Source organism: Orbicella franksi, chromosome 10, assembly GCF_964199315.1.
Source record: "Orbicella franksi chromosome 10, jaOrbFran1.1, whole genome shotgun sequence".
NCBI classification, from domain to species: Eukaryota; Metazoa; Cnidaria; class Anthozoa; order Scleractinia; family Merulinidae; genus Orbicella; species Orbicella franksi.
Window position 1 is genome coordinate 28,603,058 of NC_138154.1, and position 15,336 is coordinate 28,618,393.

General features: G+C 37.3%; 1 protein-coding gene across 1 annotated transcript; it reads right to left on the reverse strand.

Annotated features, from left to right (window-relative positions):
• Positions 1-5,859: 5,859 nt before the first annotated feature.
• On the reverse strand, positions 5,860-6,774 carry LOC145499669 (histamine H2 receptor-like). Its single transcript, XM_081479197.1, has one exon. The coding sequence runs from the start codon at positions 6,754-6,756 to the stop codon at positions 5,860-5,862; it is 897 nt and encodes a 298-aa protein (XP_081335323.1). The 5' UTR covers positions 6,757-6,774.
• Between the last annotated feature and the right edge of the window lie 8,562 nt (positions 6,775-15,336).

Here is a 15,336-nt window from a genome sequence, read left to right on the forward strand (position 1 = left end):
TGGGGCAACTCTTTCAGTAATATCTCTATCAGTAATATTTAAGAGAGTCACGTTTTACAATTAAATTTTACAGACATTTGGCGGATCAATCTGATAGTGTAGTAGTATAAGAGGGATGTTAGGAAACAGGGGTTCCGGGTTTGACACTGGGTGGTTACTTACAAATTTCCTTTTTTCTTTAATTTAGTAGAGAAAAATTCATTGATAGTTTAAAAAAAATTTTAAGTGTCGCGAAAATGGCATCGACCGTCTACGAAACGGACAACTGCGCCGGCGGCGTTTGATCGAGAAAACACGGTAATTCGAAATTTATTTTTGTGAGATTATGCAATATTATGGCATAATCTGATATAGTTACCGGTCATGTCCGGCGGTGCTGGACATGGTCCACGTGACAGTATTCGACCAATCATTTGTCGTCTCGGCCGGAGCGATGGAGGACACATTTTACGTTGCGAATGGAGAGTAACTTGTCGTTTCTCGACCAATTTCCGCACTAATCATGAGAATCAAACGAACCTTTTCTAGGAGCTGCTAGTGTAATAACTAGACCAGTTATTTGCCAAGTCTCTAGTGCAGGTAAGCATTTTTTACATCAGAATTAGTCAGTGGAAATCATGCTATGTGGAAAACGTTGGTTTACCACACGCGCTTGACATGGATATTCTTTTGGTCGCTTGCAAGGTAACAGGGATCAGTATTGTGGATTATTTTTGCGTGAAACTTTACTTTGAGAGTTGAACTTTAGGAAAAGTTCGGCGGGCCCAGTCGGGCCCCGCCGTTTTAAGGGTCAAAATCGGACTTGAAGTTTGGGGCATTTTCCTTGATTTGCCAGATTTTCGCGGTGTTTCGCGAGAGTGATTGTGTGATTTTTACCGTTGTTTTAAGAGTATAATTTTGTGGCTCGGCTTGTTCCCTATATCTTAATGTTTTCTTGTTATTTTTTTTTTTGTAGTGCGTATGTCATCCGTTTGTTTGGCCGATGTTCAAAAGTTTTGGATCCTGCTTTGGATACTAGTCCATTAAAGATATGTCATTTACAGTGAAATTTTCACTATCATGATCACTGCCTGTCTTGAATTGTTATCTCAAACAGAATTTACTACTCTTAGATGTTATTGTTCAGTCATCTATGGCTGATTATTTTTGATCTCCCACTTCTTTATGCTTGTTTTCCTTTGAATGTTGGTAGTGGTGGGAGAGTATAAATTAATGAATAATAAGTGTCTCATGTGTATATTTACACATGGTTGTCAACCTTACTAGAGCAGAACCAGCCAATGTGTTTGAAGCAAATGCTAAATTACCAACCGGTATTTTAAAAGACTATGGGCTGGGAATCAACTCTGCTATATTTCCTAAGAACTAAATTTATCCACTTACACTGTAATGATTAAACAAGGAAAGCTACAGCATGCTACTGTTTAGGACCTTAAATTTAGAATGGATCAAGACAGAATACAATGAACCTTAAACTTCAGCAGAGGTGTGATATGAGGACATGCAATGAAGACATGTCAGGACCATGAGCTATTCATTCATTGCTAATTGACCGTGCCTATCATTCACAATATTCCAGTTTACTAATTTATTAATGTTGGCCGCTGTTTTCAGAATGTGTTTTTTTGGGTCCTTGTCAGCACCTTGCAAATATTAGGTTTAAATAGCATACTTTGGAATTGAAATATTATTTTCAAGTAAATGTAAGTCAGTTTTTTTTTCACATCTCCCATCTGCAATTTTAGTTGCAACCACTATAAATAGCATGAGGTATATTATTTGTCCAAAACATTCATCTCATGTAACTCAACCAAGCCTTCTTTCCATTGAGCCCGATTTCTCTTTTACATGGCCTCACGTACTGAGAACCAAGGAATGGACACTAGGAGAAAATACAAGTTACATCCAACACATAAGCACAAGGTGAAGAAATCTCTGACTCATATCATCAGTTTGAACATTGATATTGCCAGTGGCAATGTCTGAGGCAAAGTCACATTCAAGGAAGTTGAGCAAGGCCAAAATCGTGGTTATCACATTGACTACAAAATGGACCACACAGTACATATTTAATTTTGGATTTGTGAGTTAAAGAAGAATTTGCTGAAAGTGTGACCTGGTATAGGGGGCCAATACAATTATTTTTTACCACTTACATTGAAACAAAACATACCCTACTTCTCCCATTAAGCTTCTAGTTTTTTAATTCCATTTATTGCAAATTATTTTCGTTATTTTGAAAGAGTCATCGCTAATTAGCAAATTAGCAAGCTGTTTATGATTCCTTTTGATTCATAAGAGTCGATAAGAAAATGCAGCGGCGTAAACTCGATTAATCAAGCTTTACACAAGTTTTCAAGGACAAAACATTGCTTTGATTTCGAATTATTCAACCCTTTTCTTCGTAGGTTTTACCTCTCAGCTCTCTTATCGTCGAACGAAAACACAATATCTCTCAACAACCATTTTGTTGGCCAGCGATACACTGATACACTTCATACACAAGTCGAGATATCTAAGAAGGAAAGTGCCGAAGGTAAGTTCAATTCCGGATGAAGATGAGGATGTCAGAAACGGAAATAATTTGTCTTTTAACCGTAGAGATGACTAGAGATTCGACGAAGCGCGAAGCTTCGACTCCTAAAATCAGCTGTTCCGCACCGAAAATGGTGGCTTTGTAAATCGAGCCGAAGTCATCTACAGCTATTACTTGGCCCGAGTAACATTTGATATGGATGTCATTCCAGATTTCTTTCAGCATCGGAAGCGAGCCAACCTCTTATAAGTCATATTTCCACATCACCTTCAGCGCGCTACTTTTTTAATGTTAAAATGAAGTGGGCTATATTTCGCCCGGCAAGCTTGAAACCGAGGGTTAGATTATTTTTCCCTGTCGATTTAACTAAAAACCAAGGTCATCACGATTTAGTTTAGAGTCCCTGGGACTGGGAAATATCGTCCAAGTTCTTGGAAATCAAGCTTAAGTTGGTCAAAATCAAGCTGCGCGTAAGCCGGTCTGGGCTACTTTTTCAGTGTTGAAATTAAGTGGGGCTATATTTTCGGCCAGTAAGCTCGAAACCGAGCGTTCAATTATTTTTAAGGTTAATTGGAATAAAATGGCTTACCTTATGTTTGCTTTGCGTTATTTTGATGTGTCTGGGTTCTAGGAGGTGGCTTAGAGCCATTTAGGCGAGTTTCACTTTTCGGCGGTTTGCTTCCCCCTAAAGAGAAACGAAACTTAGGCGTGCGACCTACTGGCCAGACGGCCCGCGTTCAAAGCTCTCTAAATTCCACAAAAAATGTTCCAATCTACTCAAAATTACCTCATGGCAGCCGTCGATAACTCTTCTTCTCATTCGCTTTCTCCCAAAGTTCCAAAGTTTATCTTAATCACCCGAGAATCGCTGCTTTTCCAGCTCTTGCTTTCCATTTTTGCTCCGTCTCGATCCGTAACCGATTCTCTTGGCCACAGGATTTGAATTTCGTGACAAAGTCGCCTCCAACTGTTGAGAGGCAAGGGGGCATTTCTTGAGGCGGTTGGAGGCGACTTTGGCACGATGGCCCGGTCGCTTAGCTAGAAATTCAGAAAAGAAAAGAAAAAAAAACACTAAAACTGTGGGCCCCAAAATTATATCACGCACAAAATATGTCACACCTTGCCGAAATTTACAGCCTGTTTCCTCGACGCATTACCGCGGAGTATGTCATTCCTATCTGTATATTCGTAGGTGTGTTCTTACGAAATGTAAACTCTTGTACGAGTTAGGTATATATACAGGCGCTTCGTGTTGTGTTGTTAAACTCCCTGACGAAGTGTACGTTAGTCACACGAAACGCGTAGGAGAAATAAAGAAGTTATACAACTACAGTTCGCAGAGTGCTGCTCACTAGTTAAGTTTTTATTAAATTGTTCTAGTCTTCGAGTCTTCATAACATGATGTACTAAACATATCTCTCGTCTGGTTTATTGGTTGACCGCTACGACACATACTATATAAGGTACAAGAACTGGGAAACCTCCACTACATGAGCTGCATTGCCCCGATGGATTTCCTCATTCTCGATGTTTGAGCCACTCTACCTTGTAAACTTCTCGTCGCCTTGCCCTACAAATTTTTTCTACTTGCCTGAAGACGAAAGCGTAGTCGGTTTAACGCGACTCAGCGCCGTTAGATCGAATGCGAATAGTTTCCGAATAAGATCCGAAACGACTCTGCTCGCAGGGTAGCTGCGAAAGATCTTCAGAGAAATCGATTTTTTTTTTGTTATGAATTACAAACGCACAACATGCATGTAAACCATCGCAGGAGGTCTTATAACCGGAATTTTCCGGCATTTCCTTAAGCTTCTTTCTTGCCCTCCCAACTTCACCCGTACATCGATTATTCACAATAGGACATGAAACCGTTGTGAAGTATTTTGTTGATTATGCGTTATCAACTTCCGGTGGATTCATATGCCATCTATAATAGTGTTAAGAGGTTTGAGTCACTAAAGCAGATGACTATAGGGTTAAGGTGCGCGTCTGAATTGCAATTGTTGTCAAAAAAAAAAATCGGTTTCCTAATAATTTTTAAATAACAAATCCAAACAAAGAGAAAGTCAATTCGTAGCATCATTGATACTTTTATTTATCTTTATCATAATCTAATATGTTACATAGCAGTAAGTATGCTTTTAAACATCTATCAAATTTTCATATTGTGCATTTAAAATGTATTATACCATCATTCAAGCTAGGACGCTTTTCCCTTCGAAAGTGGAAGGACAGACAAAGACCCTGTGTTGGCTGGTACGTTGTGCTATTTCATTGGTGCCTTGATAATATAAACCAAATAAAGTAATTCAGTAAGAATAAATTTCGATGTAGAAAATGTCGGCGACGTACAACCCCCAAAAAGGTTCCCGCTCAAAATTCTTTGAGGAAATTGGGTTTGTTTCAGTTTATTTCTTGTTTGTTTGTTTGTTTGCATTTCTCTATTTTTTTGTCCATGGCTTTTCCCGCCCTTCCGAAACTTTAAAAGGAAAAGGCGGTCTCGGGACAAGTTTGGAGTGTTCTGTTTCCGAACGGGCACTCCCTTGAAATAAAGCGCCTGTTCACGTTCTAATATGGAGGAGCTTGTTATTTACATAAAGGTTAAAGGTTAATCCGAGTAACGGCACTGTGACTAATTATATATAGGTAGTACATGCAAGGAAAATTAGCGATATTACATTTCGGTATTATTCTATACCATCTTCAGACTCAATTATACAAGATTCATCGCCTGGTAGATTTACTAACTAATTGAACCAAATCGATCTCTACCGAGTCATGTAGACTATTGACTAACTGACACGTTGAGTGCTAGAAAATCGCAATACCATAATCGCACTCAAGATGGTATAACATGACTATAAATTAAATCGTCAATTAACTTAACATCAATTTTAGTCTCTTACTCTGAAACTTAAGATATAAGCAATAAAACACCAGATATACTTTTGTTCCTGGAGCACAGCGTCTTGTTTATTTTCCTTTAAACTGCAATGAAATCGCGATTTCTCGAACCCCCATTTTCTGAAACCTCCCGATAACTGAAACCAAATTCGTTTCCCACTCCTCACCCGAACACTCTACCTTTACCTCCGATTTCTCCAACAGTACGAGTTTTCGCTCTAATTTTTGTTTCCATTGGAGGTTCGAAAAATCGGAATTCCATTGTATGTTCATCTGCTGTAGGTTAGACTTTCTCACGACGATAATTCTTTTGTTTTTTTTCATCGTGCTTGTTCATCTATAAAATGTGGGGTTAATGTAATGTTTAAAAACAACAAAGCTGATCACAGAAACTGGAATGGCTTTTTATAGTATCTGCATTACATGTCACGAAGGGGAACTACAACTTGTCTTTGTTGCTGAGGTCGTCTGCGAAAGAGAGCAAGTAAAGCTGATCTGTATTCTGGCATACGGATAGTATATAATATAGGATTTACAAGAGAGTTTGCATAAAATAAAACGAACAATGTAGAATGTAAATGAAAAAGCACTGAAGAGGACAGAGACTGAAATATTTTAAATTTACTGATAAAAACGACATAATACACTATAACTAGTGGCAGGCACAACAGAAGAGATACAACAGTCACAATCAACAATGTCACGGTGAGTTTTCTTTCTCTACTGGTTGCACCATGGTGTTGAGACTGCGCTCCACAACGGACTTTAATAACAATGGACGTGTAAGAAACACAAATAATCAAAAGGCAAATTGAAATAAATATCAAATATAAGTAAAGACCGTAATATAATTCATCAAACTGATCGAGAAGTATTAAAGCTATTGTTAGCAACCCAGATGTTACCCAAACAGCGGCAATTATTAATCGGTATACCCATTTTTTAAGCGTTCGATGCCTGAACGGGTAAACCGTTGCGTGCACCCGTTCTAAAGCAATAATGGCCATGTTTGTTAATGAACCAAAGAGGAAGAACCACATCATAACAAGCGTAAAGTGATATGTCCCATCTTCAACTGAAACTGTCCACATCCATAAATTACACATTAGTCCAGGCCGATAGAACAGATTAAACACAGCATTCCCTGCTACAAGTATATCTGTAACTGCTAGATTTATTACCAGGTACATGCTACGCTTGCGAAGATTGCGGTTTCTTATAAAAGTTATTATCGTGCAGAGGTTGAGTGTTACTATAGCAACAGACTCGGCTAGGCCTACAGTCATCCAGGGTATGCAGTCAGATAAAGACAGCATCTCAAAGCTCTGTCCTTTTCGTATTACTGTTAGAAGTAATTACTCGCCAGTCTATCTGTGGAAAGATCGAAGTGAATTGTTATTATTGTCAGGTTCTTTTACTGCCTGTAGTAAAGCATGCAATTAACTGCAGGGATGCAAAGCTCACACCAATGTGCAGATTTAATTTTTGAAAGCACGTCCTGACATTTATCGGATTTCGATGTGTTGAAAGCCAGTTTTCGATATGTTGCTTTCAATAATCAGGTCTATTGTAGTTTTTAATGTCTGTAAATATGTATGTTTTTAATAATTTGCTGTAAGCCCTAAATACCGAAAGCTTATGCTTAAATTTCGGAGTCCTAAAGGAAGGAAATTTGGTTTTTAAAAATCTTAAAGGAAATATTTACAATATTTCACTCCACAAAACTGTATAAATTTTATAAAGATTAAATCAAGTTTGTTTTTTCATTTAATCAAAAAAAAGGTTTCTTTTATTTTTGCAGGTTACAAAATTTATTGATAATAGCAGACAGAAATCTTTGCCATTGTAGCCCAAAAAAAAGCGGTTATTACACAGCTTAGAGAAGAGAAGCACGATATTCTGTCTTTTCTTTTCTTTGCAACGTAACGTCTTCTTGTCTTCGGAGCCATTTTTTACGCAAGATCAGCGTTGATGCCATCAATGGTGCTATTTTTCGTCAAATGTTTTTATTAAATAGCCTCTTAACTCGAAGCAGAATCTGAATTAAAAATAACGATGCCGTTGTTTATCTTTTTCAAGCAAAAATGCGCTTGAGTTGTCATCCCCGATAAATTTATAACACTGAGAATATGATGCTAGCTGTATAACTTGACCTGAGAATTTAAACAAATTGCACCTCAAAACGTCTCGATACATTTAATCGCGCATAAAGAACAAAGTAACGCTTATCTTGGTATTAAAATGTACAAATGGACTCAATTACTAAATAGTCTCGAAGAGAGAACATCATAACCTCGGGAAAGATCAACGGCAAAGCAACAACAAAAAGTAAAGCCTTGGAGCAGACTGGCTCATAGCTGCCGGAGCTTATCCCTTTTCTTGTAGCATGAAGCGGCTAGGAGTATTTCTACTCCCCCTGGACGGGATGCTAGTCCATCGCAGGTCACTCCCCCGCAATTTGTTAAGTTTCCCAAACAATTCGCCGGTACCCATTTATACTCCTGGGTGGAGAGAGGCACTGTGAGAGTTAAGTGTCTTGCCCAAGAACACAACACAACACAATGTCCCCGGCCACGGCTCGAACCCGGACCGCTCGATCCGGCGACGAGCGCACTAACTATGAGGCTACCGCACCTCCACGGTGTCCACTAGATATTTTAGAACAATTCTGAATATTTCACACACTGAGTTCCTTTCTAACAGCGTCTTTCATTATTTAAATGGTCTTGTTGTGATCCCAGACAAATTTTGAATGTAGAGAACAAGTTTTATCTGTTAAGGACCTAAGCATCTTTCAATAATTGAACAATGATGAACAAGAAAATGTGTCGCATCAAGAAACTTGTTTAAAATGTGCACCAACACAACGTCTATTTTCACTTCCCCGCACACAAAGAAATAAGTAACACTTTCCATGGTAATGAAATGTTTAAATTGACATTACATTTATTTTCAAGCTTTCTCAAAGAGTGATTGTTATAGCGTTGTAAAAACAAAGATCATAAAGCTCAGCAGTAAACATTTAAAGTCCTTTCCAAACTTGTACGAAAACAGTTACCAGAACAAATATTGGGAAGATAAGTGAAAAAAAAAAAAAAAAAAAAAGTTGAAACGTCTTCAGCTTACCAAGTTGTAAACAAGATGCTCTCTCTGGTGAATCTTTTTGTTAAAAGATCTGTTAGTTTTTTTTTTCTGTAAAAAGAAAGACAGCTTAAAAGTTGAAGCACAAATATATCCTAAAAAAGTAATGCACCTCTATAAGAGATAGACTGAGACAGGTAGAAGTAAATACGCAGTTACTGATGAGCAAGTTTTTTTGTCTATAGTTTAATTTTCCATTCAATACAAATTGCTTTTGTCGGGATGTCTCGCAATCCATTTATGAACAGCACAAGACAGGTAACGAACCTAAATAAAGCGATTTTTTTTTCTTGAAGGAAAACGTTCCTTTCTTCGCTATTCTTGCATGTAAGCGCTTAAATATTTTACAACAATTTTAGAGCAAGGCGGTGGAAAAACGTGCCCTATGGCGTTCAAATTTAACACATCACCATAACGTCTATATATGCAATTAGCTGTGCACAAAAAAATATATTAACTCTCCATGCTATAAAACTGTTTTAACTGACAGTGGACATTATCATCTATTTTGGCATAGACTTCAACCCACCTTGATAGAAAACTGTAGATCCTGATAATTAGACTCAGTGTAAATGAAAGGCAGTCACACTTCAAAGAGAGATATAATATTTGCCTAATGGAAAAATAACAAATGTAGGTGAAAACAAAATGTTAAATTTATATGATGCTAAATAACTATTGACTTAAATAATGTTGTCGTATTTCCATCTTGGACTGTCTAGAAAACTTGCATTGCACCAAAACGTCACGAGAAAATAATATAATGGCGTCTAGATAAGTTTAATACCATTCTTACTTTGCTTGCTGATCTGAAAACAAAAGAATTTCTATTTTTTTCTGCAGAGTATTATTTGATGTCAACTAGAAACTCCATAAAAGGGTTTGAAGAAAAAACATTGAAACAGCAAATGTAACATTCACGGCGTGAAAACATTTCCCGCACAGAACGTTTTTCTGTTGGTGTTAAAACAGTACTTAAACTTAACGTTCTCTAGATTTTTACTGAGAAACCTCTTGGCAAGGCATTTGCTATTTCTCTTCAAGAATGATATCATTTGTTTCGGCGATGACCGTCTAATGTTCGCATTCATTTGTGTCAAAGAAGGCAACAGCCCTTTCTTAGAAACTGCCCTAAGATTAGGTCTAAATATTCGCTGTTAAGGTAGCACACGTCTCTTCTCTATAATTCTCAACCTCACCGAATTCCCTTTTTTACTGACATCTGAAAATATCACGCCTGAAGTTATGACTTGTTAATTAAGCTACACCCACCAACATTCGTCGCTGCTTGATCTTCTTAATGCTTTTCGCCTTCAAAAAACTATGAACCGTTCGTTTCGGAACTCTCAAATCAATTGTGAAAATAATATTAGCCAAGAATGAGGCACGATTTTACTCTTTGAGTACTCCTCCTCACTAAATTAAATTCTTCTTGATTATTTACATTATTTTCTTTATTCATGACTGAACTGTACGAACATTTGCTGATTGAGAGCCGTGAAGGTTTCGCCAAATGTAGACCGGTTTACTTTGTTCGTGTAAAACGGATTTCGGTGTGTAACTATCTCGCCGATGGATGATTTCACTACAAAAAAAAAGGCAAGTTATTCAAAATTTCTTTTCCTTTAAGACTTCCTTTCAGCTGCCTTAGAGGTTTAAAGTTATTCAGGGATATCAAAGGCTCTAATTTTACTTAGGCGAATTACTAACTCTCTGTTCAGAATCGACTATTATCTTGTGGTGGCCTTGAATAATAGTTGTTTTGAAAAACCTTGAGTCCACTGCCTCGAAGACTGTCATTTGGACCCAAAATAAAACTGATGGCTAATTAAAACTAAATTTGCCTTAAAACATAGAAGTGACTGTATTCACCGAGAATTGTTTACGATATTCACTTGGCTTACTTTACACTTAAATATAATGATTTTGAAGAGCTCTCATTATATTATTGGGCATTTTAATTTTTTCTTGATGTTTTTTATTCACTAAACAGGATGTACCTACAATAACAATTATCAGTAAAAGTTCAGTGTGTCCTTAACCTACCTTGTCAATAGGAAACTTCAGTTCTTGGTGAGTGGGTCTAACAAGCAGCTCAGCAATGGTAAACAGTCACCCTGCAAAGAGATCATTTGGTTGAGCATAAAAAATTGACAATTTTCCCTCCACTTATGTGATATTGAATAGTGGGAAGTTAAATAATTGTTGACTAAAAATTGATGCATTTTAATTTTAAGCAGGTGAGGACAATGCAACTCTGCTCTAAAATACTGCTACCCGATGGCCCAACCTCAGCATTTTTCTTGTTCTAACCTGAGAATATTGAAATGTAGAAACCTTCCGTTTTTTTAAATAATTCGAATGAATAATTTTGTTTTAGATTTCGCGCTATGTGCAAAACCGAAACGTTCAAAACTCTTGCAACAGTTGAAAGATTAAAGGTTAATTAAAGGGATTTAATTTTGTCTTAGGTTTCTGAACTAAACGCTGGGCTTACTAATGTTTCATTTTGAATTGATGCGTATTCGTGACTGTACTTTATGGTTCAACATTCGGAGCTCGACGACGAATCTCGTATAATCCGTGTCAAGAACAAAAAAAATACAGGCAGGTCTTTTTACGTAACTAACTGTGGATCATTGAATGTAGCTTACTTCATTTCTAATAATACTCGACTCGTTAATTTTCTCATTTCGCCAGCCTCAGACTATGTCACGCTTGATTTGAACATCGAACTTTACCCAGGTTTTTTCTCTGCTTAATCTTCCTGTATGTTTGTCTTTGTTCAAAAGGCCCTTTCAACTAATGATTTCTGGGGCGATGAAATCATATACAAACGAACACACCGTTCGAGGTAGACCAACACTAAAGAACATTAAGCGTTTTCGGAACGGGTCGGTCTGCAAGCCTTACGAGAGATCAATTTACGAGCGAGCATTTTGAGTGAATTTATCAAGAATCATGTTATAGCAAAGGAGCCATCAACGGGGTTATCAACTCTTCAACTTGATAAAAAGCATCTTCAGAAGCGTCATCGTATGATCGTGAACCAAGTACAATCCCAGCACGAACTCAAGAAAGTCTGAGCAACAAGAGCAGAAAGGTTAGAAAATTTGTTTACGAATGTATCTGTTCGAGTACACCTAAGTAAAACGTTCCGAGAAACCTCGTTAAGTATGATAACGATAAAATCTCGAACTACACGATATTTTCTCGTTATTTTCTTGTAACAGAGCTATGTGTCTTTACAAGAGTGAAACCCATGTAGCGAATTATTGTACATTTAAGCTGAAAGAAACCAATGTACATGTATGTTGACTCTAGCAAAACAATTCTTGACTTGCACTGTCACGCAATTCTGACGCAATAAAAAATTTATTCGACAACCATTTAGTGGATTAAATCAAGAAATTGTGATGTTATAGGAGATTAATAAAGATGACACTTCGCTAATTTTTAAGTCTGTGCGTTTTCCCAAGCTCAGATATTCGTCGAAATATTTTGCACAAATTTACATAGACCAGTACCTCCGCGGTACGCCAATATTGCGGCCGGAAAATAGTGTAAACAACTGGAGCTTACTTTGGCTATCTAGGCGACTGATTATCTATACTGAACAAACAAGCATTTACATAAGCACTTTTCCTAGTACTTTAACTGCTGATTGGGCTAAAAATCACGACATAAGTATATGTTTTTCGACAAACGCGTTCGTAGGTCTAAGTCACGCACCACCATAACTCGGAAATTCAAAATGTCTCGCTTCCTTGAGAAACACAAATAACAACGACAAAGGCTGAGGAAAATAGACTGAAACGTTTATAGGCTAATATAAAGACCTTGACTCTTTTCACGCCCTAAAGACCTGCAAACGTGTAATAAGCTATTGATCGATTCGAAGAAATGCAATCAAAAGCAGAAGAGCTTAAGCACATCAATTCGCTTGAATTTCGTACAACTTCAAATGCAAAACATTTAGCTCAATTACAATATAGCTAGTGCTTCTCAGTATAACGACTGCCTGGGTACACGCAGCAAAGCGTCTAGTTTGAGCAAAAAGTCGGTTGTTACATACTTCATACCTGCCATGGTGGATGAAATAATGGATTTGATCATATTTGGCTTTAAGACAAATATGAGACAAATCTGATGTTATATTTATCCTGGTTGTGAAGACAACAAATGTGGGACAAATATGTTTTCATATTTGTCCCTGATAAATGCAGGACAAATGCTGTTTGAAATTGAAGCCATATTTAGCCAAAGTACAAATATGAGACAAACGGACAAATGTTTTAAACAATGAAAGCCACAAACTAAGGCCCTGATGAATCTCTCTCTCCATCTTTTTTTTTTTTTTTTTTGTGGAATTCCCACTTGTCTGCTTACCAGATAAGCTTTCGCATGAAAACATAGTATCTCACACATGAAAGCATGTTGTCTTCACAAGTGAAGAGATCACCATTGCTATGGTTGTATGATGAATCGTGCCTTTCACAGCAAGAGTGGAATGGTTTAGTATTTCATGGGTGTTTATAATAGTAAATATCTAACATTACACGGCTGCTTGGAGCTACGAAATTTCTCTTCTTGTGTTGAAAAATATTTCAAAAGTGAGCGCAGCGAACAAGTGAGATTTTTTACAACACTCAAAGAGAAATTTCATATCTCCGCATGGCCATGTGATATCCTCTATATGTATATCCAGTCTGAGCTGTAATTATGATCATCATAGTTATGTTATTCAAATGATAGCATTATTATTTGGCATCTACTGGAGCTTGCTTAACATGTGAAAGCAAGCATCAGCTACAGTGTATGGTAGCTTGATCTCCCTCTTGCCCATGGCCAAAATCTATTTGAGTTAAGGTTACAGTATACCTTCGGGTCGGCAATTTTCTTCAAATTTAGATTTTTGGGTCAAAATAGTGGTCGAAGAATAATCTCTTACTTCTGAAAAAAAATTTTGAAAAAGGCTTAATATTGGCGGAGAAATGACGGTTTTACGTTTTCACCGGAAGTAAAAGTTTACCTCTTGATTGACAGCCCTATGGCGCGTATGCAATCAACCGAGACGATTTTCGCGGGAAATACCTATAATTATGGATGTCACGAATTGACTACTCAGTTGATCAGCATTGTTGTTCTGACTACCCAGCATTTTTGATATTAGGCGTGTCTCTATTAAGTTATAAGTAAACATAGACCACGTTTAAACCATGGACCGGTTCGAAAAAGCGAAAACAGCGAAGAACGAATGAAAATACATCAATGAGTGAAGAAGCGAAAGTTCGCCACGCGGATGAAGCTATGGTTATCGTATAAGGCGGGCAAATATTCGTGGTAAGAGAAAAGAAAGGTTCTGTAAAAATGTCGGAACTTAACAGCAATAACAGGGATGCTGACAGAGACTCTTCTGATGAGTCCGATATCGACGAATCGTCGGACTCATTGAGACCATTTGAAATATTATCCATGCACATTTGCCCACACACAGTTGCCCTCCGCGCTATCTTTTATTTGTTTCCTTCGCTCAGCCACTCTAGCGTTCGTACCCTTTTTAGTCTTCCCCATTTTGCCAGACCAGCTTCAAGAAAAACCGAGTTGCAGAAAAATTATCTCTCTGCCTTCGGTTCCTTGAGCACATTGCGAAACACAAGAGTTTTTTAGGGATTCGCGCGTAAATTTCACCAGGAGGTTAACGGTAGTAAAGTTTCCCTGCACTGATTGGCTTAGTTATCTGAGAACCCAGTTGAAGGCGTTTGTGGACGGGGTTTGTTTGCGAAGCAGAAAATTTTTCTTAGCGCTGTTTTCTCGAATAATTTTTTTCACTTGAAGCAGACACTTTAAAGAGTTATAACTCAAAGGGAATTTGTTCAATTGCTCTTAAATTTGGACAGTGGCTAGTTTAACATACAAACTACAAAAGCGTTTCTGGGAATTGTTAATTTCGAAATACTTTTTCTTCGAGAGCGATTTTTGTACGATCACTCCACATTTTTTTAATCCTATTTCGAAAGTGTTCTGTAACTTTTTACTGCAATCGAATATGCCAAAACGCAGACACGTTTTTTAAGCGCTTTGGGCCCTGAAACCGAGGAAAACATTAAATTGGCGAAAAACGAAATTCGCTTTGACTTGTAGCTTTCGAAAGGTGATTCGGGCGCTCGCATTTAGTGGTCGTGAAAAATTCGACAATTCATTTTCTTTCAAAATTCTTGGTATAGTTTGATAGCCAGCTCCATAAGCTTTAATTTGATATAGGGGTTTAGACATCTACAGCTTAAACTGCACGCGCTACATCGCTGGCGCGCGAGACACCCCTGAAGGTATACTGTAACCTTAAGCAGGTTACAGTCTTTATAAAAGTATAACATTTTCCAAGTGTGAATTTGACTTAAGATTAGTTTTGTTAATCAACCAACTTCTTAATTTGTTTTGAAAAAGAGAAAGGAAAGACTTGGTTACTGAAAGAGGATTAGTTGAAATGTGTGTTAAATCGAGTAAGGTTTCATCATTAGAGTTCTAGTTAACTTTTGTGGCTTCAAGTGGCACATAAAACCACTTTCCTTTACTGAATTCATGTTTTCCACATTTTTAAACTAGTTAGGGTTAAAGTTGATCTGAAATTTTAATTTATTGTAGTTTACAACACTTTTAGGAACTCTAAGTGTTAGGTAAAAAATATTTTGAAGCAACATTTTTAAAGTATTGTAAAAAAGAAATGCAGGATTTTTAATAAAACATTTCTAAAC